Source organism: Musa acuminata, chromosome BXJ1-6, assembly GCF_036884655.1.
Source record: "Musa acuminata AAA Group cultivar baxijiao chromosome BXJ1-6, Cavendish_Baxijiao_AAA, whole genome shotgun sequence".
Classification (NCBI taxonomy): Eukaryota; Viridiplantae; Streptophyta; class Magnoliopsida; order Zingiberales; family Musaceae; genus Musa; species Musa acuminata.
The window spans coordinates 11,708,013-11,734,832 of record NC_088332.1 but is presented as its reverse complement, the minus strand read 5'-3'; the positions used below and the strand labels follow the sequence as shown (position 1 = coordinate 11,734,832).

The window sequence follows — 26,820 nt, the reverse complement described above, 5'->3', positions numbered from 1 at the left end:
CAAGAGATGAGAATTACCACCTCGATAATATAAGAGATGAGGATCACCATTCATATTAGATAGGCCATCGGAGAGGATAGCGAAGCCGAAAGAAAAAGGATAACAAAATTTTAAAAAAAATATTTTTTTTATAAAATTAATATCATGTGAATCGAAATTATCTTTTTATTTTTTTAGTATCAATTCTACACATAACAACCCGTGATTTAGAACTAGGATAAAAACATAATTAACTATAAAAATAATCTGTGATTAAAATTGAATTCTTACTAGACACCTCAACGTGTGATTGTTAAAAAGCAAATATAGCAAGAAAGAGAGGCCCCAGCAGGATAAAAAATAAGGATGTAGCAGGAGGAAGCGTACGGTGATAACCCACGAGAAACCCAACAACGAAAACCTTCCGAGCACAACGACAAAAACTCGGATCGAGCCACCCAAAACAATTATATATGACTGCAGATGCCGAGAAGCTATAGGATGATGCACACTACCGTGGACGAATTGGTCATGGCCAGCAAATGGGACAAAGCGCGACGGTATCGGCCGAATCCCACCGGCCATGGCGACTGCTGCTGTCCCTGTGCACGGCTCAGACTGGGAGTAAACTCCATATGTTTTGAGAGACAATAAGCGCCCCATTCCATGCACAGAGGAGGAGGAGTCAACCAAGCATCAACTCCCAGATGTTCGTGTACCATCTCACGGTGGCTTCCTGTGTAGCCTCTCCTCCGCAGTAGACGGTAAGCGATGCAGCAGACTAAGCTGAACATATTTAGCCACCACGTGATGCGTGAGATTTTAGGGTCAATATATATAAAGAAATCATTCAAAAAAATAGACTGTAAACACCAAATCATGACTCCCATCACTACTACCAACCAAATCTTATTTTGGAGAACTTGATTCAATGCTCTTAGAAATAGTCTCCTAAATTAATGTGTTCTACACTTAAAGTTTGTAGAAACATATTACAATGTGCTCTTTTACAGTGTATGTATATATACACAGATAAGTAGTGAACTGAAAATAGGAATTGCGATGCATAAAATACCCTATTCAAGTTCAAACTCGACTAATGCTAAAGCATTCAAATTCATTCCAAATCCAACTCAAGTATCTACTCTTTTTTTTTTTGTCTATATATGTGCGAAATCTAATTGTCGAGTCATCTAGAAAAACAAAGAATCTAATTCAAGTACACAGCCATCGATTATGAATAAATTGCAAAGTGAGGTTTTTAAAAATTATGCATCACATATATGGAACATTTAAAAAAATAAAAAGAAAAAAGCTCTTACGACCAAAATGTCCCATCCCATGTGTGGATCACATGGCTCCTATTCTTTTCCTCAATGCATGACAAACCCTAAAGCCCTGCAAGTACACAAAGCTCTACAAAGTACATTAGATGAGAAGAAGAAGCAGCAGTTGCCGCTCTTTCTAAAATGGTTCACTAGGCCTGATTCCAGGGTTTAGGTTTTCCACTCGTGCACACAAACACATCTCCTTCACTGATTTAATGCCTCCATTAATTGTAATTCCAGGTGGTTTAGATTTTAATCCTTAAAATAGTGTAGGCACATGAGGTCCAAACTCAGGCAATATATTATATATCGGGAACAGCAACCCTGGATGTACACGCTATGTGATTATTGACCAGCAAGTCCATGTATAGTACTGACCTCCCAGAGATTCTTTGGCTGGATATGGTATGACAATGAGGTAAATGCAATGGCCCACGGATCCACTCGTTCTAATTGCTGCAATTTATACAAAGAGTTCACTGTTTCAAAACCATAATTCATGTGGAGAGCAGGAGGGTCTAAGAGGGCTTCAATGTCTGCCATGGTTTTTCTTTTTATGTGTTTCTTTCTTTCTTTGATCAGTGCTGATTTCAGCTGTAGTGAAATTAGTCAATTCAGGAGGGAGAAGATAAATCTGTTGAAGGTTAAACTATACTACATTTTTTCGGATCATATTAAAATTGGGTCTGGATACTCTCTTTACATGACATAAGAAGAAAAGAGATAACAATAAATTTAGTCTCTTCTCTACCCATTATCAAAGCCTAACAACCTTCACATCATTTTCCAAAAAAAAAAACACTACAAATTTCATCGGGATGAAAGATACATTCTGTAATGATACAACAAAAACAACCATCCATAAGAATCAAGAAATCAAAGAATAATGAAAACTTTCATGATTTGACTCATAAACCTACAATTAGAAGATAAGGCACTACACTAGAAAAATATAGAGAACAAGATGGCTACCGCAGCATAATTCCAAAATCCCTAGTACATCTAAATTATAAAGAATGCCAAATCGAGCAGTTAGAAAAAGTCAAATCCAAATTAACTTGAGATTGTGCAACTTCTAACTAGGGCTGCTCAAGGCCATCACTACTAGGACAATCTCTTTTTTTCATGGTTTAGTTCTTTCTAGATTATCGGTGTGATATTCTGGTGTTGCTTGAATTCAGTGTATATCACAACAATCACAAATCATGAAATAACATATACTCCTTAATTTAAATGTACCTAATGAGTTTAATCAACTACGTAACACTAATACAGGAGAGCATTAATTACCCTAACATCTCCATTTTGTATGATAATAGAAAAGTCAGTAGGTACACGTAGAACATTAATGCACCAACCTGGCTCACACAAGTGGTATGTGTGGAGGATCATAATATTTTCAAAGGTTGGTACTGTTCTCTCTGTCTTTGCATGCATCTTCATAAATATCAAGTAATCATCAAATATCTTTTACCATTGGCTTGATTTGCCAAATTGTCATCCGGCTCAATTAGATTATTGGCCCAGTAACTATACGGTCGATTTGATCAGATAACCAATCCATCAACTTGATCCTAAACTAATAGTAGAACACATATTTAGTTAATAAACCAACTCATACTTCTTTCTAGATCTGGACTATATTGTCCTTTCCTGCATAGATGATTCAAAGATATTAAAATCAAATTTTAACATGGTATGCAATACAAAGGGTGGATATGCAAAAAGACTCTAATAAGGTGAAAGGTTATGAATAATGTGCACCAATCGCACTGATCAGACGTAAAGGATGAGACTGTAAGCACTAAGCAGCTACGGGATTGGTTCCGTATTTACGAGGGGCGAGAACCGATAGAACCGGAGTGGAGCATCAACAGCTGACTTCCGATTAGCACTTGGAAGCTGCCTTTGTGCACTTCACCTGTCACAGGGCAGTTTTGGACATATTATTTCCATGTCACGATAAATTTACAGGACAATTGATCCAAAAATTGTCATCCGGATCATGTTGTATGAATCCCGTGATTGACTAAATTTTCATGTCAAGACTTAATAGAAAATATAAAAAAACATTTGAATTTTGTTGCCTCAAGGTGTATTTTTCTAGGCGAACACCTGAATGAAAGATCAATTATGTAAGTACAATCTCCCAGTGTGGAACTATCAGGCAAATTGAATTGAATTGGAAAACATCCTTGAACAAGATCAGCAGGTCATCCAATTTACCTTTTCATATCAAATGCTTGCTTTGGATTTGATTGATCGCAGCCAGATCGATCCATCCAAATCTACTCCACCCATAAGGTAGGTTGTGCTGAATCAGCAATTAATCCAAAGAAAAATAAAATGATTTTTGAATATGAATTCAGATTCACGACTAGTACAAAAAGAAAATTTCTACTTACCACTGGCAGCCACCCACTGTAAAGATATCAGAGTAGAGTTTCTTGGTGTTCAACCTGGAGAAATTCTCGATTGCCCACGTAAATCTAAGGACGAAGGTTCCTCCTCCTGATGGCTTCAGTCAGTACTGGTGGCTTCACTCTGAACAACTATGCAGACAAAAAAAGGAAAAGAAAACCGACCAATACCCTAATAATATAAATCAATCAAGTCACACAATTCCAGCATTAGTAAGGAACCTATAGATCAATTCCAATTGAAAAGAAGAAATCAAATTCAATACAACAAAATCTCAAACCAACCTCCAAGGAAGAAAACCAAGATCATGGCTAACCCGCCATTGGCTGGGGACTTTCGACGGTGCCGGCACAAAGGTCAAAGAAACTCCGAAGGTTTAGATATCAAGATATCGAGGAGGTGGTGGCGCGTACGGCGAGCGTAGGTGGAGACGTGAGAGCGGGGAAGCGGAGGAGCCCAATCGCGACCGAAAACGGAGGAGATGGACCTGCGATCTCGGGGAAGACCACGGCAAAGGAGAGGAGAGAGGAGGGCGGAGAAAGGGAACTGTCAGAGGGGAGCGACGGCACGGAAAATGGATGGCCAATAGGGGTATTCTGGGAATTCTATGGAGCGCAGAGCGCTACCGCGCGCTATATAACCTCTATACGCTTCTCTATTCCATATACGATAATTTTTATATACAGTTGTATTATTAGCAAAATAAAAATCCACAGTACAGATTGGAAGTAACCACTAAAACAATATCAACTTTAAATCCTAATCTCATATTTTGATTAAGAACCAAAAGTCATATAACGAGAACCACAATTAAATAATTTGGTCGAACACTAACAATTGATAAGCGGAATAAAAAGAAAATTAACTAAAGCAATAATAATGCATCAAGAAAATGATAATATTTGTTTCAAGCAACAAAAGAGAGCAGTTTGTTTATTATTCCTATCCAAGAGTAAATAAAGCACTGATATCGGTTTGCTTGACTAGCGCTCAAAGCACTGACAGATACCGTCAAGGAGAGGAGGAATCATGCGATTCAGCACCTTCATGGAGTAAGCAATGCGGTCTGTCCAGTCCTGATAGCAATCAACTACTCGACTCTTGACAGCAGCCAAACCTGTCTCTTTTCTTTCTTCATAAGACCAATCACTGAATCGGAGAACAGTGACATCGGCTTCGATTATAAGAGTGTCGTTCACAAGAAATCCTTCGCTCGAGTTATGGACTTCACTTAGTGGCATAAAATGTGAAAAACCCCAATCATTTCTAAGTGCACAGAATATGTTCTGGCAATCTGCAAAAACAAGGAAAAAAATGAAAATTTCTTAAGGATAACCTGAATTATTAGTTTTATCTGCCAAATGAAATGACTAAGTATGTTCAATATGTAATGATGAATGATAGGAATTGCAGATCATCAAACAAATGAATCAACAATTATTTGAAGGCTTTCTTTTTAGGAATCCACCTGTGTGGCCTTAACCAGTGACTCGGACGAAGTAGGCAATTTGAATTAAATTGGAAAACATCATTGAGCAAAATCGTTAGATAGTCCAATTTACCTTTTGTGATCGAACGGTTGGATTTGATTTGATTGATTACAGTCAGACCGAAATGCGCAAATCTTGTCCACCCAAAAACTAAGCTCGCCGAATCAGCAGCATCCATGTATATGGACAAAGAATCAACATTGTTACCTTTCGGAAAGAGAAGCAGTCTCCTGTCACGATTAATCCACACACAAAAGAACGAAAAAGAACGGTTGTTACTAATGATAAAGAATCCGGATTCGCCATCAGCATTGAAAAGAGAAATCTACGAACCATTGGTGGCCACCCGCTAAGAAGACGTCCGAGTAGAGCTTCCTGGTTTTCAACCTCGAGAAGTTCTTGATCGCCCATGTAAACTTGGAAATAGAAGTTTCCGTAACATCATCGTCATCATTGGTACTATAATCAGTACTATCGGTTTCACTCTGAGCATCTGCGCGACATATAAAACAGACGAATCAAACCCCAAATGCTACATTTAATCCATCAGAAAGATTCAATCCACTAAAATCTTAATCAAGTTCAAACAGAAAAGAGGAAGAAAACCAAGATCCATTTGCTGGTGTCCCTCAGCCATTTGCAGACGAGGGTTCAATATCTCATCGTCCTCCTGCTGCAAAAAACACCACATGAGTCAGCTCCCTGACGGCAAAGTCAAACCCTACACATCTGACACCAAGCCCGAGCCAGATACCTTTCCCGAACCCTAAAGCCTTGACGAAATCGACACTTAGAGCAAAGACGAAGGAACGAAAGCAGGGAACGAGAGAGATTAGGAGAAAGAGCAGCAGGAGTGCAGTGGTGGTGGTGCATACGTTGTGAGAGGATGGCGTCGTCATAGTCCTTGGCGGCGGGGCGGCTAAGGAGCTGATCCGAGGAAGAGGGTGGGAGGGACGAGGGCGGAACCTTGGCGGAGACTGCGGCATTGGAGGGGAGAATACCGAAGAAGGGGAGCTCTCAGAAGCGAATGAAGCTGCCTTGAATTGGTTATTCCGAGGGGACAGGGCTTATATAGGCCGCTAGGGGGGTATTCCAGTAATTTTAGGGTGCTAACGATGAGCGCAGAAGGCTGTAACGTACGCCGGACAACGTGGATACCTTTTATGTACCAATATTGCATTTTTTTGTATATTTAATTGCATTATTCGGATAATGAAAATCCATGCAAGAAAATATAATTATTAATTAAAACAACAAATAAAATTTAAATCGCTAACTTTGAATTGGATATAAATATATGCAAATATTATCAGAGTATATAACTTCATGTCCTTTGAATAGTATGTGTACTAGTAATTTTTAGAGTTAATTTTTTGAAAACTATTGTAATATAATATAAAGTATTTTTCAGTATTATAATATTTTTGATATTACTGAAAATACTATAACAAAGTACGAAAATATTATAATATAATATAAATATTTTTATATAATATTATTTTTATAATATTTATGAAAATATTATAATATAACATAAAAATATTATAATTAAATCGATTTAGATTGACCCAAAGGAAAAAGAATGGAAAAGAGACTCGATGTAATTGACAAGATAGCTCGATGTGCATTGATGTATCAACCTAAAAATTAAGGTTGAATGGTGTGTTTAACTAGATCTCTTCCATACTTAAGTTAATCCCAAGATGGAAAGGGAAATAATTGATGAAAAATTAATCTAAGAGAATATTTTATAGTTGCTAGGGGAAAAAGTTATTGATATCTTAATCAGTCCAACATAGTCTAGACATGTATAAGTAGGGTTGTTGGAGATACTTTCAAGGTGAAAACATTAAGCTCCCAAGGTATTACTTGCATAAAGACTAAGATTAGGAAAGGTTTTCTAACTCGGTCTCTTCGATGCTTAAGTTAATAACCCGAAGTCTGAGAGTGTAGACATGAGTGGTCTTCCCCCCCCCCCCCCCCCCAATTCATTTTGTTAAGGGTATATTTTTATACCAAGTCGCAAATGAGGTATAGCCTCTAACTGCCCTAATGATCCTCCCTTAGTCTCTTGTTCACGTGAGCGACAAGGGAGGGACAACCTCGAAATTTCTACCTTGGACCTTTTTTGAACCCTTGTCCATGCAGGTAGATAAGTAAAATGTGACTTAGATCTTTTGCTCCCACCGAGGACTCTACGTGGTGGTAACGTATCGGATGATGATTAACTAATAATGTACTCCTCCATCATTTCTCCCCCCCCTCCCCCCGTCATGCATGCTTTGGAGCTCTTGCAAGAGAGGTTTGAAGTATAGCTTTTAGTACATCCGGCATGAGTACGTTCAGGATCGCCTCCTTAGTGTTGTTGGTGGCGATCCATTGTCGAAATATCCCTCGTGGCATCGAAGGGCGCATATTGGTCAGGGGGTCAAGTTTTCCGATCTTTCCATCTCCTCATGACCTTCACGTCTTAAATGAAAGTGAGGGTTAACCTTCTTGACCTTCACACCTTGGACGAAGGTAGGGATCGATACTCTCGACCTCCATGCCTCACACACATTTTGCCTTATGCCTCCGTCATTATGAATTTCTCAGGTTCAATTTTTTTTAACTTACATGCCTTGGGCACATTTTGTCCAATGCCTCTATCGTGACGAATTTTTTCTCACACGGGTCATGCTTTGCTCACTTAAGTGCCTCGAGTATATTTTTCTTTGTGCCTCCATCATGGCAAATTTTTCCCCACACGGATCAGGTTTTTTTCAACTTACGCGCATCGAGCACATTTTGCATTATACCTCCATTATGACGGATTTATTCTCATACCGGTCGAGTTTTTTTTACTCAAATACGTTGAAAATATTTTATCTTATGCTTTCGTTATGATAGATTTCTCATTACGAGGGTCGGATTTTTTTAATTCATATGCTTCGGACACATTTTGACTTTTGCCTCCATTGTTGCAGCACAAGGTATATTTTGCATTGTGTCTCCACTATTAAATTTCTACTCATGTAAGTCGGGTTTTCATGACTCACATGCCTCAAGTATATTTTGTCTTGCACCTCTATCGTGATGGGATCCTCCCCACGCGAGTCGGGTTTTCCCGACTCATGCGTCTTAGGCACATTTTATTTTTATGCCTTTACCATGGCAGATTTCTCTCCTCACACACTTTAGACATATTTTTCCTTGTGCCTCTATCGTAATGAATTTTTCTTCACTCAGGTCAGGTTTTTTTGACTCGTGCACCTTGAACATATTTTGCTTTATGTCTTCATCGTGACAAAGTTCTCTTGTTGGATCTTTTTGGCTTACGTATCGAGCATTTTACATTATGCGTCTGTCATGGCACATTTCTCTCCATATAGGTTGAGTTTTTATAGCTTATGTGCCTCAAGCACATTTTGTCTTGTGCCTATGTTGTAACAAATTTCTCGTCATGCAAGTCGGGTTTTCCCGACTCGTATGCATCAGGCACATTTTGTATTGTGCCTCTGCCTTGTCATATTTCTCCTTACATGGGTTGAGTTTTCTTGACTCATGTGCCTTAGAGTCGCTTGAGGTGACTCCGATGTGAAAACATTGAGCTCTTAAGATATCATCTTCATGAAGACCAAGGTTGAGAGATGTTTCCTAACCTAATCCCTTCGACGTCTAAGAAACTTGAAGTCTGTGAGTGCAGACATGAGTGTCAAAAAAATATCCCTTCCATTCATTGTGTTAAGGATGTGTTTTTATAGTCAATTGCAGAAGGGTGATAATCTCTAACTGTCCTAGTTGTCCTGTCTTGACTTTTTGTTCACCTGGGTGATAGGGTGGATAGCCTCAAATTGGCTGCTCTAGATTTGTTTTAAACTCTTATTCATCCAAGCAAACAGATAGAAGATGACCTAGATCTTTTTCTCTTATCGAGAATTTCATGGTTACCTGTTGAATGATGATTAGTTGATAGTATCACCTATCAATATTATAGATAAAATATTTATTTATATATTTTTTTATTATAATTAAGCTTAAGTGATTGTGGTTCCATCCAGGGTAAATATTTTTTCATATAAGATTATAATAAAAAAATTGACTAAGATGATATTAAAGATCAAGAATTTAAGAAAATATATTCACAAGCAAGATCAATCAATCAAGTAATCAATAATAATTGAGTGAAACAACAAATAAATGATTTTCTTTATTTTGTATTATACAAAATGGGATAAGGCATCCAATACATATCTAATGATTCCGTGTGGATCGGTGACGAGAAGGTCGGTTCGGGTCGAATCGTTTCTATTTGACACAAATAGAAACAATACAAGCATTAAATCACATTTCTAATTACCTGCATTGTGATTGGAGCACATTGTGGGGCCTCTGAGCACACGATTGGTAAAAGAACGAACCCGGCCTATGTGATGACACGGTTTGGCGGCCGATTCCATGCTTTACAGCCTCGCAAGTCTCTCTTTTCGCTGAGATCTCATCTCTGCTCCTCCGATTGCTTCCATGGCCGACAGCGCTGCGCCGCCAGCGAAGGAGGAGGAGAAGCGGTCGTGGGCCGACGAAGAGTCCGACGAAGAGCAGGAAGCGGCCGCGCCGCCATCGCAGGCCGCTGACGAAGCCCAGCCGTCCGAGCTGAAGAAGATCGAGTCGCTTTCCATCTCCGACGTGAAGGATGGGGGCGACCGGGCGCCGGAAGATTCCGACGGTGGCGGCCGTCTGCTGGATGATCCCGACGATTCCGATATCAAAGCTGTAAGGATTCTTGTCTAGGGTTTAATCCGATGTTGGAAAGCTCGATTCATGACCATTTATAACTTGAATAGGTTACATCCGGTGAAACTGTGTATAACTCTGCCGTGGCGTTTGAGGACTTGAAATTATCTGATGAGCTCATCAAAGGGTTATATGTCGAGATGGGCTTTAGTAGGCCTAGCAAGATACAGGCTATTACTCTACCTATGATTCTTACGCCTCCATACAAAGATCTGGTAGCTCAAGCTCACAATGGCTCGGGGAAGACGACATGTTTTGTGCTTGGAATGTTGAGCAGAGTTGATCCGAGGAAGAAGATTCCACAGGCCATCTGCATCTGCCCTACCAGAGAGCTGGCTCAGCAGGTTTGTCTGCTCAGTGCATTCTTGTTCATGTCTATAGCGTTTGGAATATCAACTTGTGACTATTCGGATGAATGGAACAGAATCATGCGGTCCTTTTGAAGATGGGAAAATATACTGGCATAACTTCAATGTGCGCTATTCCGTCTGATTCTGCTAATTACATCCCAATAAATAAGCGCCCACCGGTAACTGACCAAGTGGTTATTGGCACTCCGGGAACCATCAAGAAGTGGACATCGGCAAGAAAGTTGAGCACAAGGGACGTGAAGATACTTGTTTTTGATGAGGCAGACCATATGCTGGCTGAGGCAGGTCTTCGTAACTTATTTTTAATCTTAAGTAGGTTGTTGGTGTTAGGAGTTCTACCTTCTGCAGTTGTTGTAACAAAAATCCAATGTCATAGAGAAATCAAAAATTTTAATGAACAATTTTGTAATTTCTCTCCAACTGGACAACCTTAATTAATATATTTGCAAAACAAGAAAAAGAAGAAGAAAATTGAACCCACTTTGGGCTCATCCTAAATCATTATATCATATCGACAACTTTAATCCCAAGTGGGATTGCCTGAAAATTATTGATGAATTTTAATGAGAAATTTGATTAGTTTCCTATGAATCTCATTTGTATGTCCTCATGATGACCTTTTGATGTGTCTCAGAAATTTTATTTTATTTTAGTAACTTTGTTCTAAGTTGTTAGACTACTTTTATTATTCTTGTTATTTCCTGGGATTTTAAATTTTGTTGTGTATTTTGTTTGTTTTGGTACAGGACGGCTTTAGGGATGATTCTGAAAGGATTATGAAAGAGATTCAAAGAAGCAGTGGTGGCTGTCAGGTCTGGTCCTTTTAAGATGCAATTCCTTTTTTATGTTTAGGATTGCGAGTTCAGATTTTAAGTGTTCTTATCCTGTGTTTTGTTATGCTGGTGTTTCTATATTGTTGATTGCTAACAGTTCAGAGAACTAATACGTGAATTCAAGTAGATTCTGAAAGGCCTGTAGATGCATATCGACTATATAAAGATGCCTTCATATTGGAGTCATGCAGGCTGGTAGTTTAGATCCTTGTAATCTTACCAAATCCAAATTGAATAATGTGTTTACTGTCTAAGTGTCACAGCCATCTTAATATTCTTTTATCCCTTCATCTTTCTGAATTTTCCACCATCACTTGGTTAGGTGATATCCTGATCCATATATGGTTACTTAGATATGCAAGAAACAAACATCATCAACGTCCTTGTCCAACAGAATGCGTTTGCAGCATGATAATGTATTAACTTGTCCCAGAAAAGTTGAAAATATACAGGACTTACATAATGACTTTCTCCCAAATCAAGGGAATGGTTGCACCTTTCTCGGTGACATGGGAACAGTAACTGGTACTTACATTTCCAAGATCATGTTGTTAAAGGTTGATTATCCTTCAACTGTCAGCTCAAATTCTTGTCCAAACAAGGATTGCTTGATAAGTGGAAGAGAATCCTAGCTTATCATATTTCTTTCCCTATAAAGAACCCCGGGGACCTTAGAAATAAATACAATGACAATGGTATTTTCAAAATACAAGCTATGTACCCCCTTAATTCAAAAATTGACACAACATAAATACTGGGGAGTAATTCACAGTTGACCCTTTCAATCCAGTTTCTCAAATTGGCAATAACAAATTACTGAAGCAATGCAGAGGTTATGAGATTTGGTTTCTGGCACCAATATGGTACTGTCTCTGATTCAGTTAAACTCACCTTTTTATGTTGAACCTGGTATCACAAAGCATTCTCTCATTCCTAGAACATCAATCGCCCCATTTCTTTAGTAGGTTCTTATATATATATTATTGTTCTTTTTTGTCCTAAAGGGTTCTAGAGGTAGTGGAAATTGATTCTAGAATAGCACCGATATTCCTGTCTGCAACTCTTTCTGTGACAGTGGGTCTATCGATGCTTTAAGAGAAATCTTGAATTCATGATAAGAATCATGATGGAAGCTGTACTCATATCTCATATTTCATATGCTTTTTAACTCCATATCTAGATATTTATAGTGGCTGACTTATAATGGGAATCCTCATGAGTATGGGTGTCACTTACTTTCCAGTGAGTGTTTCATTCTTCTGAACTCTCCAGATGATTTCTGGGTGAAGCAAAATTGATGCAGATGTTTTGGGTTCGGAATCTGCTCAATCAATAAAATCATTGATAGAAAGCAGTATAAACTTCTAGCTCTGTTTTTTGTTGTTATCCATGGCTCCATGGCGCCTGGATTCACATGGAATAAATACATGTAAGCACTCACACTGAAATGACGAAACACGTATTCTTGGCTTAGCTAAACACAGTTCTTTTATTGAATCTTGGCTCCATCAATTAGAGTTACCTTTTTGTACAATCATTAGGTCTATTATTTAAATTGCTTGTAGTTGTGTTTGTTTTAGTAAAATTTTAGTTGTATGATAATTTCTTATTTTAACATTGTGGCTAATGCAATTTTTCAATTTAAAGTTGCATTTTTATTTGAATTTGTTGTTGATTTCTTCGTAGTTCCTTCTATTCACTCGCGTAATTTTTACCATTGTGTGTGAACTATCTCAAACATACTGAGAGAAGAAACCTGTGACTTAGTTTGCTTTAGGCACTATTTTTATATGTAGGCCAATAAATGGTATGGAGATCATACTATGATATTCAATTTTTCTGTCGTACAATCTGTTGTAATCGATCTTATAATAATCTTATGGTACTATAATATTGCTATGCCACATTCAATTAGATGTGATTGAACTTACTGCTCTTTTTCTTGATGACTTTTTTCTTAGGTGCTTCTTTTTTCTGCTACCTTCGATGAAGCTGTCAAGGCATTTGTATCAAGGGTAATTAAAGATGGAAATCAAATATTTGTGAAGAAGGAGGAACTCACATTGGAAAAAGTAAAGCAGTATAAGGTCCAATGTCCAGATGAACTTGCCAAAGTGGAAGTAATAAAGGACAAAATTTTTGAATTTGGACAAAAAGTAGGCCAGACAATTATATTTGTCCGTACAAGGAATAGTGCTCGCATGTTACACCAATCATTGACTGAAGATGGTTATGAATGCACATCAGTTCAAGGTGCTCTCAAGCAAGAAGACAGGGACCTAATTATAAAGGAATTTAAAGCTGGATTAACCAAAGTTCTTATCACGACTGATCTCCTTGCTAGAGGATTTGATCAAAGACAGGTATTAAATTAATGTATTTACAGATAAATTTTTGTAGTTAAACTTAATAGTTCCTATGTTTTTTTTGTTCTATTGAAGGTTAATTTGGTTATCAACTATGATCTTCCGGTAAAGCATGAGAATCCGTCAGAGCCAGATTGTGAACTATACCTACACAGAGTTGGTAGAACTGGTCGCTTCGGTAGCAAGGGTAATTCAATCAGTTCATCTTAATTCTAATTCACATTTAACATTAAAATTTTGAACAAGAATTTGTTCTTTGTTCATTTCATGTGCTATGGATTCATTGATTCATAGTTTGTTTGTTGCAAGTGGTTGATTTTTAGACTTACAAGTGCTCTCAAATGATCATTTTATTAGATATTCTAATACCCACATGCATCTTGCTTGGATTTGTTGATATTAATATTTAATACCAAGGTTCATCATACCGTAATGTACCGCCCACTATGGGTAATATGTACTAGTCTGACGGGAGATCGATATGGGTGATATATATTGGTTTGTTGGTACATCTCACCGTACCACATGTTGGTACGTTGGTATGGTTTTGTATGTATTATATCGACAGTCGATCGGTACACCGGTATGGACTGGGAAGGTGAACCATGTTTAATACAATGGATAATGGTGTGGGAAAAAAATATTCCATATTCCTATGTCAAGTAAATAAATGTATGTTTTGTTTGCATGAAGTTAGGATCTTCCATATTGATAAACTGGTGCAGATAAACTATTTGTTACTGTAGAGTGGAATGTGATGGCCAAATTCCTCATCTGTGCATGACTATATGCCTACACACATGATTAGATCATTATTCCTCAACATCCTCATTGTTTGATTTATTTAATTGTGTTCACCACCTCTGCGGTCAATGTTCTGAAAGATGCTGTGTCGCTGCATATGCATGTGTCATATGACTGCATTGCACATGGTTGATGCAACCAATCTAAATATGCTGTTATATAGCTGTTTTTGCGGTCTGCATAATCAAGAAAGTATGGCTACAGAATACAATGTGTTAGGAAATCAAAATACGGTTGAATATGTGGTTTTTCCAATTATTCAACTACAATATCATTTAATTATGATAAAGCGAGATAAGAGATTATATAATTTTGATCATGTACACCTTTACCTCCTGTAGATTCCTTTTCTTTTCATTGGGACAGAATGACTCTCTGTTTAAATTTTTACCTGTTTCTTATAACTTGTCTCTTAAGAAATTTCTTAAATGAGAATAATTATCATTTTATAAATACTTGATTTAGCCATAGGATATATTTTGTCTGTTTATCTTTTCAGTATATTATTGTTTGTGGGTTTTTTCTCGAAATATTATATTATGAATCACATGTGTCTGCATATTAGCCACATACCATGTTATGTGCTATCTGGTACCTCAATGGATGGCATATCACAGCAGTTTTTTCTCAAGTTAGAACATTGTTACATTCTTAACAAAATTGTTCATTTTCTATTGGAGGCAGTAAATCTAGGCAATCTGATATTTATTTTATTTTACATTTATGTACCTATGTCCCACATCTTTATGACCGAGTTATATTGCATTTCTTTTTGTGATAATTTCTATTCATTTGATAGAATGCAATCCTTTACTGGGCAAATCACATAATTTACCTTGTGTATTTTGCTGATCCTGTCTGGTAATAGGTGCCGTCTTCAACTTCTTGTGCACTGATAGGGACAGATCTGTCATGGAGAAAATTGAGCGTCACTTCCAGCATCATATTCCTGAGGTAACCTCTTTGTACTCTTTCTTCTTTATATGCACCATTTTATCTAGAAATATCCCAAGAACCGTGATTACACTCCACTGTGCCGCAGATCCCTAACTGGAGGAGTGAGGAAGATTTTGAGTCTGCTCTGAAGGATGCTGGTCTGTTATAGAGCCAAGGCTCCCTAAGCACCTATAAAATGCGAAAAGGAATTTGCAAGTTGTGCCTTGTATGATTGATATATCTTGTACTTCCGATCGTAACAATTAGAAGATTTTGTTCTCGTTTATGGCGATGGCATTCCACGCAGTCAATGCGCTCTTACATCTTGTCTGATGGTGGTGTTATTAGCAGATATGGTTCGACAGGTAGACGACGGTCAAACCTTCAAGTTTGTTTACTCACCATATAAAATATTTTGTAGAAATTGCACAGTTGGAACAAAATGACTATCGACTTTGACATTGTTTATCAGCTATTATTTGAATTTGGTTCTGAGAGATTGGAAAGCCATTGGGCATAATAATGACTTTTTATCCTTGTATGAGCTCTTTGAAATAAATTTATTGTTTGGAGTCACTTATCCCACTAACCCATAAATTGATCAGCTTTAGGTTGTATCAGCACAAAAGTTAGTTCTTTGTCTAATCTGACCTTTAATCATAGATCCTAATTTTGTTATCCTCAATTTTTTACTTTTAATTTTGACATGCAAACTTGGCTAATTGATTTATAAACACAAATACTATATATAAATAAATAAATAAATAAAAATACACAAACTATATAATATAAATAGTATGACACAAGGAAGATAGACTGTAACCTCATGAAGTGAGTTGGGTTGGAGATTCCTAATATTTCAATTCCTAAAAGCGTAGTGACTTAAATACTCCTACGCATCGGTTCATCGTTTCCCGCCAAAAAATTGAAACCCAGCAATGGAGCTCCATGTTCCCGCCACATTTTTCCTAATAGTTAATCCAAACTTTCCTGTCTCGCTCGCTCGCTCGTTCGCAATGGATCCCTCTCGAATCCAACGCGTCGTCCTCCTCATCGACCTCTACCCTCTCCTCGATCTCCAAAACCCTTACTCTTACCTCTCCCCGATCCTATCTGCCGCCCGAAGGATCCTGTCCTTCGCCCCCCTCGCTTCCTCCCTCTTCGCCTACAAGCTGTTCTTCTCCTCCCTCTCCCCAATCCTCTCCACCTCCACGGTCCACCGCCTCCTCGGCAAGTCCTCCACCTTCCTCTCCTTCGATTGCCCCGCCTCGACCCTCGACTCCCTCTCCCGAACCCTCGATTCCCTCCGCTCGGTCTCCGGTTCATGCCACTCCGCCGGCCATGGCTTCTCCCGCGCGTCGCTGCTGGCCAAGTCTCTCCTCCAGCTCGAGCACGACTACGGCTGGGAACCCCATCCTCAAGATCGCAAAGGTGCGCAGGAATTGCTCGTTATCCGTCCGAATCTGGTCGTGCTGTTCTCTCCTATGTACCCAGGCCCAAACTTTTTGTCGGAACATGTCGATTTGGAATTGGCCGGCGAGTCGGACTCGGCGATGTCGTCCGATGCGTTCTTAAAGAGGTTCTTGGAATGTTTTGGTTTGGTAAAAGAGCGATTGGCCTTTTGTGATATCCATCTCAGTTGGGTCGACGTCAATTTTGACCACCATTGCGAAAGAGATGTTTCCGGCTCGGAATTTTTCGAGAGAGGGGTCAGGGAGTTGGGTTGGGGGTTTTGCTCCACCGATGCAATCGTTCTGGGATCTGCGCTGGTGCCTTTTGGCCTGGTTTTCCCTTACATCGGATGCGCTATGGGTTTTGCGGCGGATAGTGGCCTCAACAAGGGCACCTCAGAGCTTGTTCTAGAAATCGTCGATGTTTATGGGGAGCCTTTGGAGTGCAAAAGTTGTGAACTTGAAGTACTTGATCTGAAACCAGTCCGAGAAAGATCAGACATGACGGGATCTCTGTTAAAATTTTTGGGCAGCAAGACATCAAATATCCGCATTAGAGAAGTGTGGAGAAGCGACGATGGAAGAAAGGTTATGAGCGACCCAAGTAATCTTTATCTTATTCGAGGAACTACAGGAGAATGCAACAAAGTTTCAAGGAATCATGCTAAAGGAGAGTTCTTTGCAGACAGTGTTCTCAAATTGCTTTGCAGAGAGAAGGGTGAGTTGGTTGCAGATAAGCCTCTTTGGCAGATCCTTCTCACATTCCTCTACAACAAAAGCTACTGGGCTTCTGTATCTATTTACGACAGTGATGATAAATCTATGGAGGGCATGCTAATTCCTTTTACGGTTAATTATGCTTTGCTTGCTGTTCCCCAAAAGAATTCTCTGAACTCATGCCAATTAGTTGCTAGAAAAAGCAGAAGCACATCTGAAACACTCCATACTCCTGCACTTGCTGGGTCGAGAGAGGACAGTAGAAGGAAAAGAAAGAAATTGCATTTAAATCAGATTCAAAATGCCACATTGAGTTCCTTCCGTGAATTGGTGTCAAGTCAAACAGATGATGTTGCTTTAGGAGTTGGTCTGGAGCAACTATACTCTGGCAAGATACACGACAAATCGAAGAAATTAATGTTCTTGAAGTGTTGGATGAGACAGATTGTAAAGTCCAATACTAATTGTGAAGTAATTCTTGATGAACAGAAGGAACCTTTGGATATCAAAGAAGATGTGGAAACAAGAAATGTTGCCTCACAAGATGCATCTGAAGCAGATGCCATTCCTTCCTCCGCTGAGGATGCTCATCAAAGTGCATCATCTGCAAACAAGGATGCCCCAATATTTTCTTGCGTGGAAGACATGGAAACTTTCTTGAGAAGTATTCCTCAGAAGATTGAGCAAGGTCTGTGTTCACTAGATACAGATATTGGAAATTTAGCTGAGCGCCTAGTCGGTTTGTCTATTAAAGCTCTTGATGCACAGATTGGAAAGAATGTCGAGGATATCATCTCAGATGAAACTGGCGATGCATCTTATGTGAAGATTGTTGATGAGGTTTCTCGTCTTCTACTGGTGAAGCCCAGGGATCTAATATTGAATTACAAAACCACAAATCCTGCACGTATTGCATCATCAAATCCAGTTTTTGATATATACAACACAGAATACAAAATTCGAGAGTATCCTTCTTTATGTTATGATTTTGAACTGCAATTTTTCATATTTGGCATCAGTTTATCCCTTAATGCACTTCAGACATGAGTTGCAGATCTTGTTTAGAATGGAAATACTTTGTTCGAGTGTCGGACCAAGCATTGAAGACAATACAAAACAGAAGATGATTAAAGATATATGCTCCCTTTTGCAGTTTATTGACATCAATCTGGAAGGGGATTCATTTTGTGGTCAAAGTATTGTTGAGTTTGCAGAAAGAACAATAAAATGCAGGTACTCTTCTTGGCATATATAGCATTGTTATAATAATGCTAAATTGTGAATTTTTTTTATTATATAGATTCAAATCTCCCCATAATATTAATTCTGCTTTTCTTTTTCTTGGACAATCAAACTGGTTGATCCTTTTGTTCCTGTTAATACATTTGGCATTGCATGAAAACTTACCTGTCTTTAATGTCCATTATTCTCTGCTCCCAATGATGTCCGAGTCTTAGGTCTTGTAATTGCTCCAGCACGATAAGCTTAGCAAACATGTTTTATGAATCACATTGTAGAAATCCTGGTTATCATTTCTCATTGATCTGGAGCAATATTACATGAAGTGGGCTTCAATTTTTTCTAAAGGTACAATTTTAATTGAATCTGGAAGTAGTAGTATATGCAAAGAGTAACTCTGAACATGTATTATTACCTTTAGTGATCATCAGTCCCTGTAATAAGAAAAATGTTACACCTATATATTGATCAACCATAGGGAACAGTGAGATTACAAGTGGAAAGAACCCGGACAGGGTTTCTATTTGGTCGAAAGGGTGTTTCATGGTAACCCAAATTTCTTGCAAGCCACTATGATCAAATTTTCACATCTGACCAATCTTGAGTATTGCAGAGAATGTTAGCTCTTTGGCAACATCTTGCAGCTGAAAGTATGCCTTTCCTCTGCACTTGGTTTTTATAACATGACAAGCTTTTTTATAGAAAAATAGTTTGTGTGTGATGCTAAATTCATGTTTTACCTTCACAAAGTTGCAAGTCATGCTTTTGTAAAGCCTAAGAAATTTTCATACATCCCTTTTACATCACTGGAGACAATCTAAACCCAAATTAACTGTCAACCAAATATTAACAGCCAAAACTATCATTTTTATTTTGCTAAATATATCCCCATCATTTCCTCTCAATCACTTTTTCTGGTCCATTTCCCCTAATCTCTTCCCTTTACGTCTCCCTCTTTTCCATTCTCAACTACTACCATGTAATGCTTAAGCTTTGGCACATATATGGCTTGCGCTCGAGCAAGTTCGAGGACGGAAAGATTACTGAGAGCACTGGTTCATGGAGATCACTGAACACAAGCATTTCCCATGAAGAAGAAGAATATGAACTGGTAGAAGAATGGGAGGGCAAGTAAAAGGGGTTCTATGAGTTGACTGTTGACAACATAAAGCATAACGAGAACATTACAAGGGTTAACAGTTCCTTTTTTTTTTTTTTTGAATTTGGCAAGGTTATGCATGCAATTGATCATATCTTCTTTTACTCTTTGTAAAAACTTCTCCAAGTAATTGTTGTCATTAACTTTTTCCATCCCCTTTGCAGGTACTCTCATTCTCTAAAAGACGTCATTGATAAGATATACAACCAAATGGAGTTTGGCTTATTTGATGAGGATGAAGTTGGAGCTTCAGACTCATTACCCAACAGCAACAGTGAAGACTTCAAGAGGGGGGACTTTGACATTGGCAACAGATTTCCTGCAGATCCAATCGGAGCTGCTGGTTCTGAAGTTGCTCATCAGGAAAAGTATGCCAGGACACAGCAAGAGAAATTGGATAATGCGCACGAGCGAAGACTAATGAAAGCACAGCAAAGAAGGAACAGAGACAAGCGGTTCTCATCATTCACAAGCTGGGTGCCGGATTTGCAGAGGGTCTGGGCGCTGAAGCAACCAAAGGCAGAAAGATTGATGCGTTCTTCATTGCCCAAGCCACTGAAACGAAGGAGACGTCATTCCTCCACCGATGACAGGGTTTGCGAGACTCCGATGATGGATCGAAAGGTTCAATCACAGTCCCAGGAGGATGCTTGTGGCGGTATGAACCGTTCCAACCCGTTGTCCAAGGCCTTGTTTCGCCATGAAGGAGAACCTGGTTCTGGTGTCTGACGCAACCATTACTATCTGTAACATTTATGTTCTTCGTATGACTTGTCCTGTATATTAAGGGTTCAGAGAAGGATCGTCTGATGATTCTTTTATCAAATGATCAGATTATCCAGTGTTGTACCTAAACGATTCAAGTTCATATAGCACAAACAATTTACTGAGGGCTCTAAACAACTCCAATGTTTTTTGGGTTTGTGATGCTGTCCTTGTGCTGCCTTTGCTCGTTACAGAGAACATAGCAAATGTAAGTTTGGGGGTGCCAATTATCTTTCTCATGACAGGAGCATATGATGATAATGATGATGAAATGTGGAAGAATGATATTTTTGGTTTCATAAACGAATATAGTGCTTGGATATATCAAGAAATTAGATTTTGTTGGCTTAGAAAAGGACAAAAAAGCAGTTCTAGAAAAGGTTACGTCAAGGTTTGACTTCAAGTGGACTTGAAGTCAAGGTTGTGGTGATTACCGAGAATAGCTGCTGATACTTGCAGTGTATCCAAGTGAATCATATCAGCACTAAAGCATCAGATTTCTGAAGTGAATCATATCAGCATATTTATGAAATTAAACGTCCTTGGACAGGAGTAATACTAGGATAGGGGTCGGATGGGTAACCCCTTGGAAAGTTCTCATGTTATACTCCTTTTAGTCGGAGACATACAATAAAATTGGATTACAGCCTACTAGGATAGGGGTCGGATGGATGACCCCTTGGAAAGTTTTCATGTTGTACTCCTTTTAGTCTCTTCAGAGACATCCAATAAAATTGGAAGGATACATAGAGTCAATTACAGCCCACTTGAAACAAGAAAACAAGCACTGAGAGTATTATGTATATCTGATGCTTGAAATAAGAAAAAGATGTCAAAACAGAACACAATTTCATACACTTCTGAAGCTCCACTTGGATCCAATAGTCACACTGGACAACAATAAAAGAAACAATGATTCTCATATGCAGAAGAACATCAGGATTGAGAAGACTTTTGAGAAAGATCAAGTTAATCAGACAATTGTTTTCATTGAATTTCAAACCCTCAGTTGTCAAAAACATATAGATTTTCAAGGTGATGATGGGAAAACAGTTCAGGCTGATATCAATATTTAGTTACAGAAGAAATCATCTACAAAACTGAAAGACTGCTGCCTGTACATAGCAAAATCTGATGGTTTGTCATGTTTCATATTTTGTTTGGTATCGATATCAACAGGTATGAGTGCAATTACATTAAGCAAAGATGTATTTAGCTTCGAGCTCCCAGACTGAGCTTTCGCACTTCGTGTAAGAAAGGCAAGAGGATCCAAGAACACACCTTTCCTTCCAAAAATCTGTTCATGCTAAGCGCCCATACGGCATCAGAGAATCTCTACACCGATATCCAGGGGTCATAGAATGCCAGTTATCAAACAGAAGGCTAAGCAATACTTAGACTGCAATGACATTGTGGAAGCCTGCTTGATGGTCAATTCAGCTCTCAGGTGAAGGATGCCATCGATGAATAAGAGGCTATCCTCCGCCATAAATAATGTCCAAGGGATGCTGCCTTCCCACCTGTCCATGTAGACGGTTGTAGATTAGAAATATAAATGAAAAAAACTCAGGCACCTTTTTTTTCCCCTTAGATAATGAAATAATTTGCTAAACTTAATAAGAACAATTAAGATACTCACTACACAAGTATTCACAACTAGTACATATAAACATCTAAGAGTGAAATCCAAAATGTATGAAGGGATACCAGAGTGAGAGACAAGCCAAATCATCATCCTTTGCTCTTCAGACTTCAGAGTACCTTCCAAAAGAACCAAAGAATGTGTCAAGTTGATATCTGGTGCATATCACTTGCTTCTTTTCATTGCCTTATTCCACCAACAATTGAACCTCTTGAGGCTCTCAGACCATCTTGTCTACCTCTAACCTTGCTTCAAGAAATCTCCCTTCAATGTATTCTCTTACACATCTGCTGATTTCGCTAAGGATATAGATATATCAAGATCTGCAGACTTGTGCTGGTCAATGCAATCTGGATTCAAACATGATATATTTTAACATATCATGATCAACCTTAGAACATACAGAAATTTCTGAAAAGTTCTTCACAGAATAAGCAATTAGGTGGTCTAACCCACACTGATGATTCTGCTACGTATGCATGTTCTTTGAACCTTCACAAGCATTAAAGTAAACAGCAACTTGAGCTTTGCTAATTTCGATCCGATCCACTTCTATTCCTTCAGACTTGGAGTTATCGTCTGGATGCTTAACCTGCGATCTGTTCAAAAACTGCATTTGGCCTCCACCACCCGAATTAGTTTCATCCTTTTCTTCCATGCACTGTTTATGCAAGTTAGATGAGATCTTTTTAGTGCTCTAAGAATGTAAATCTTCTGGAAAACATGGCAGTGCTAAGTATAGTGGTCAAAGAAGATAAGTAGATGAGCTACAAAGCATAGCTAGCAGTTGCAAAACTTTTCATCAGAAATTAATTGTAAAATGATGAATGAAGATAGGATATTAAGATCGTCCATAGATCTTACTTTTTTACATGGTGACCTTGAGGTGGAAATCTGTGATCAGAATTCTCGCATAACCGAAGGAAATTTCCCAGTTACCACAGCTAACCTGCTTAGTGTAACATGTAAAATAGTTCATTTAAAAGAACAATATTGTAATATCAGATACTGCTGCTAATATAGATAGTTTACGCTGACTGAATATTTGTGTTAAAAGGACCAACGATAAAAAAAACTCGGCAGCAGAAAGATTTTTTTTTTATCTTCCAATTTGGAAAACAAGGAAACAAAAGATAAATGGAAAACTCTTGGTAAAGTTAATCGACGGTCAATGAGACTCAGAAATCTGCTGCCTAAAAATGCTGCACTAGAGCATGAAAAAAGCTATTTGGTGTACTACTTATACAAGTCATCCATGGGAATATTGCTTTTTTTTGCTCTTTTTATGCATTAGCTAACTTAGTTTGGAGTATTCTAGATTATATACAATCAAAACAGTGGAATAAGAAAGAATAACAAAAGACAAAATACCATCAACTTCATCTCTATGCAACAGAACAGAGGCATTTCCAACACAACAGTGGCAAACATTGTGTGGGGGCTTTCTTACTGTCAAATTCCTCAAACTCAAGGGTATAACAGAGGCCTCATCAAATAGATATAACTTCATAAAGTTGGCAAGAACATCAGAGATGTGGCCTTGAGAACAAGGGAAAAGAAGGTGTCAGCACAGCAAACGAACTTGTCAGAGATCAAACCTCATGGTTCCAAAGATCAGGAACTGTGTTCTGACTCCATCTAACATCATAGATCCAGGAAGCAACTTGTTGAACAAGATGGTTGTACACATTACATTCTACCAGTTGCAGACCCTGAAGACTCGAACCATTACCAGAGTGACATGAGAATTTGCTTCCGAATCCTAAAATCCATTTCAGAACTTTTACTAATATATACCCCAGATTCATCAGAAAAAAGATACTCCAAAATGTTCCTGTGCTAAATCAATGATATCTTTTAGCCATCAACATAAACAGGCTTATAAAATTCCACTATAACTCTTAATTCAGCAACGAAGTCTGTTTCAGGGACATGTATGTTCACAGACATTTCCTTTTCACTCTCTCATGCACATAAACCCTACATTTTGCAAATCCAATCTACCTTCCTCCTCATCATGCATTGAAATGAAAAAGAAAAAGAATTGTTCCCAGAGTACTCCAACTACAGGAAAAGAAACAAACCAATGTTTGTTCAGACATTAAGAGTAATTGCTTCCACAGATCAGTTTCCCGGATATAATAGGTTGATGTGGAAAGAACACAGAGAGAATTCATACACTTAAAAGTTAGTCCGCTAGCTGAAAGAACAAGTGAACCCCAGGTAAGTTAGTTAACGGTCTTTCATCATAAAGCCTTTCTAGGAGCATTTAGTTGAAAGAAGATTCTGCAATCTATTCTATGCTGTACTTTTCCATCACCTAAAAGTAGCACAACCGCCATGGCTACAATTGGCTATCGAACTCGTCTACGGGTAGTGGCAGACTAATTAGGTCATGACAATTATTTATTGCAGTGTCCAGCTGCAAGTGTTGACCTTGGAGAGTCGATTTATGATTCAGCAGGCAATAAATGGAAACCTCCAGCCACCGAAGGCTACCACCATGCCTAAAGCACGACAGCTACCGAAAAGAACAGTAAATTACCTACCAAAAAGAACACAAAGAGAATGATTCAGAGCCCCGCCCTGAACTGCCCCTTCTCTAAACCTTTGCCCCAACAGCTGCCACGCAGCTGTAATTCTTTAAAGCCAGAGGTTTCCCCCCGTCAAATCAAGGAATCCAAAACACCGCCCACTAAAAGGTGACGCCTTTTCTGACACGAGGAGGGGTCATGGACACCGCCCAACCTAGGTTTTGCGGATCCACGTAAATCCCACAGAGATGGTGAGATCAGGCCGAGCGCGCTGACAAGATTTAACAGAATGGCACGCCAAGATTCGATCTTGGACGGGCGAAAGCGACATGAAATCCAATAAATGAATGAAAAGCCACGCATCGAAGATCGAAAGGAGGATGCGACGAGGACGTACCGATGGCTGGTGTCGCGAGGAGGACGGCGATTCGATGAGGTCATCGGACGAGGGGAGCGGATCGAGATCGATGTTGCTTGCTGTCGACGTCTTGTAATAGGGCGGAATCGACGGAGATTGGTTTTGGGGTTACGCCACGCCTCCGCGGCGGTCAAACCAATTGCGCTTATCCTAACAAAAGGGGCGTATTTTTTACTCACATCAAATTATAACATTTATATATAAATAAAAAAGAATAATATTAATGATTTATATAATAATAATAAATATTTTTATTTTTTAGAGTATTTACATAACATTCTTTTAAAGATAGTTTATTATTTAATATAAAATTGATAATTTTAAATTTAAAGGAATAAATTTAAAAATTAATAACTTTGAATATACAAATAAATTAATAATTTGGAGATTAAGATAAACTTTTTACTAATTTATTGATGAATTCTGGACATAAATTTTCTTCAAGTATTATACTTAAATTTCTATCTTACAAAACTCATGCTGGAGAAAAAAAAAAATCCCTAAGTCAATGAGAAGTAAATGTCAAATATCCCACAATAAATTAGGATTATGAGGTGATCTCCTATATTACCATCAAAGTTAATAGCATTAAGCTCTTAAAAGAAGAATCAAGTAAAGAAATAACTCTATCTATTTAGGAAGAAGAGAAGAGATCTCTTTACTGTGGGATATTTGGCATTATAATAAGACAAGCATTAAGTGTGGTGGATTCTTAGAAGATGTGAAGATCTACTGCACAAATTAGATAGAGGATTGATGTACAACTAAGGCTTTTGATCGGATGAAGCTTCCATGTTGGCAATGTCACAGGTAATGAGTTCATAAGCATGTTTTGGACCATATATGAAACCTCCAAGAGACTGCTGAGATCAGTGCCCAAAATGGACAGCAAAAGACAAGATTCAATAGCTTAGAGGAAGAAGAAGAAGAAGGAGGAGGAGGAGGAGGTGCATTGGGTGCATCAGATGTGGTTCATGATTGGCCATGACTCCATGGTACTTCAGCAAGCAAACTCACCAACCACTTGGAAGCTTTTCCTTTTTCTTGGTTGGAAAGCTTCTGTCTGCTGCATCAGTCTGCCAACGCAGAGGAGGCAGCTCCCATCACAACTCACAGCTAGTAGTAGCAGTACAGCCATGCATCTCTTCTTTTAATAGCTGGTAATGGCACTGTTGAGGTGTGAGGGTGGCAGGGACAGTGGCCAGACCTGAGCCACCGGCTGACATCCATCCCCCTGACTTGAATCGGACAGAGCCACACAATTCCAACAGAACCCTGATGGGGAGTCACAAGAATGGATGGTTGTTCCTCTTCACTGTGCCATTTCCATGCAACTCCTCCACCCTCCTCCCCTGAGCCTTTTCACTACTCTGTTCAACTCGAGTGCAGCTTAGCTTGTCTGGTTCTTGTTGGATTTCTCACGATCAATTTCAGGATTCAATGTTGCTCCTTTCTGCTTTGACCAACATCTGAAGTATATCCCAAGCACAACCTCCATGGAAAGATTGGATTTTTCCACACAGGAAGGCATTTGGATATCCAATAACATTGTTTGGTTCTCCAAACTGGCCATGTCTCCACCAAGAACTCACAA

General features: G+C 38.6%; 3 protein-coding genes and 1 long non-coding RNA gene across 9 annotated transcripts; 2 read left to right on the top strand and 2 right to left on the bottom strand.

The window, feature by feature from the left end:
- Nucleotides 1–229: 229 nt before the first annotated feature.
- On the bottom strand, nt 230–6,225 carry LOC135676279 (ubiquitin C-terminal hydrolase 13-like). 4 transcript variants are annotated; one of them, XM_065187260.1, is made up of 9 exons: nt 6,094–6,225; nt 5,825–5,891; nt 5,552–5,711; nt 5,291–5,448; nt 4,013–5,022; nt 3,713–3,899; nt 3,534–3,621; nt 2,666–3,228; nt 307–765 (listed from the first exon to the last, which is right to left on the bottom strand). In XM_065187260.1, exons 1-5 carry the CDS (start codon nt 6,202–6,204, stop codon nt 4,712–4,714), a joined length of 807 nt encoding a protein of 268 aa, XP_065043332.1. In that variant the 5' UTR covers nt 6,205–6,225; the 3' UTR covers nt 307–765; nt 2,666–3,228; nt 3,534–3,621; nt 3,713–3,899; nt 4,013–4,711. The 4 variants fall into 4 exon arrangements, with proteins under 4 accessions (XP_065043334.1, XP_065043332.1, XP_065043335.1 ...); XM_065187263.1 differs by having other exon boundaries at nt 3,534–3,595; XM_065187261.1 differs by having other exon boundaries at nt 3,713–3,859.
- Nucleotides 6,226–9,640: 3,415 nt separating this feature from the next.
- LOC103987786 (DEAD-box ATP-dependent RNA helicase 38) lies at nt 9,641–15,877 on the top strand. Its single transcript, XM_009406187.3, has 8 exons — nt 9,641–9,970; nt 10,042–10,335; nt 10,416–10,643; nt 11,109–11,174; nt 13,157–13,558; nt 13,637–13,748; nt 15,234–15,319; nt 15,408–15,877. The coding sequence occupies exons 1-8, from the start codon at nt 9,722–9,724 to the stop codon at nt 15,468–15,470; spliced, it is 1,500 nt and encodes a 499-aa protein (XP_009404462.2). The 5' UTR covers nt 9,641–9,721; the 3' UTR covers nt 15,471–15,877.
- Nucleotides 15,878–16,317: 440 nt separating this feature from the next.
- Nucleotides 16,318–20,755, top strand: LOC103988402 (uncharacterized). Its single transcript, XM_009406934.3, has 3 exons — nt 16,318–18,434; nt 18,511–18,702; nt 20,032–20,755. Exons 1-3 carry the CDS (start codon nt 16,318–16,320, stop codon nt 20,594–20,596), a joined length of 2,874 nt encoding a protein of 957 aa, XP_009405209.2. The 3' UTR covers nt 20,597–20,755.
- An 848-nt stretch (nt 20,756–21,603) lies between these two features.
- Nucleotides 21,604–25,371, bottom strand: LOC103987785 (uncharacterized). 3 transcript variants are annotated; one of them, XR_010514220.1, is made up of 5 exons: nt 25,206–25,371; nt 23,139–23,223; nt 22,727–22,935; nt 22,340–22,624; nt 21,605–22,152 (listed from the first exon to the last, which is right to left on the bottom strand). It is a non-coding gene; the product is annotated as an uncharacterized LOC103987785 (long non-coding RNA). The 3 variants fall into 3 exon arrangements; XR_010514219.1 differs by having other exon boundaries at nt 21,606–22,152; nt 22,731–22,935; XR_010514218.1 differs by having other exon boundaries at nt 21,604–22,152; nt 22,340–22,935.
- Nucleotides 25,372–26,820: the final 1,449 nt, after the last annotated feature.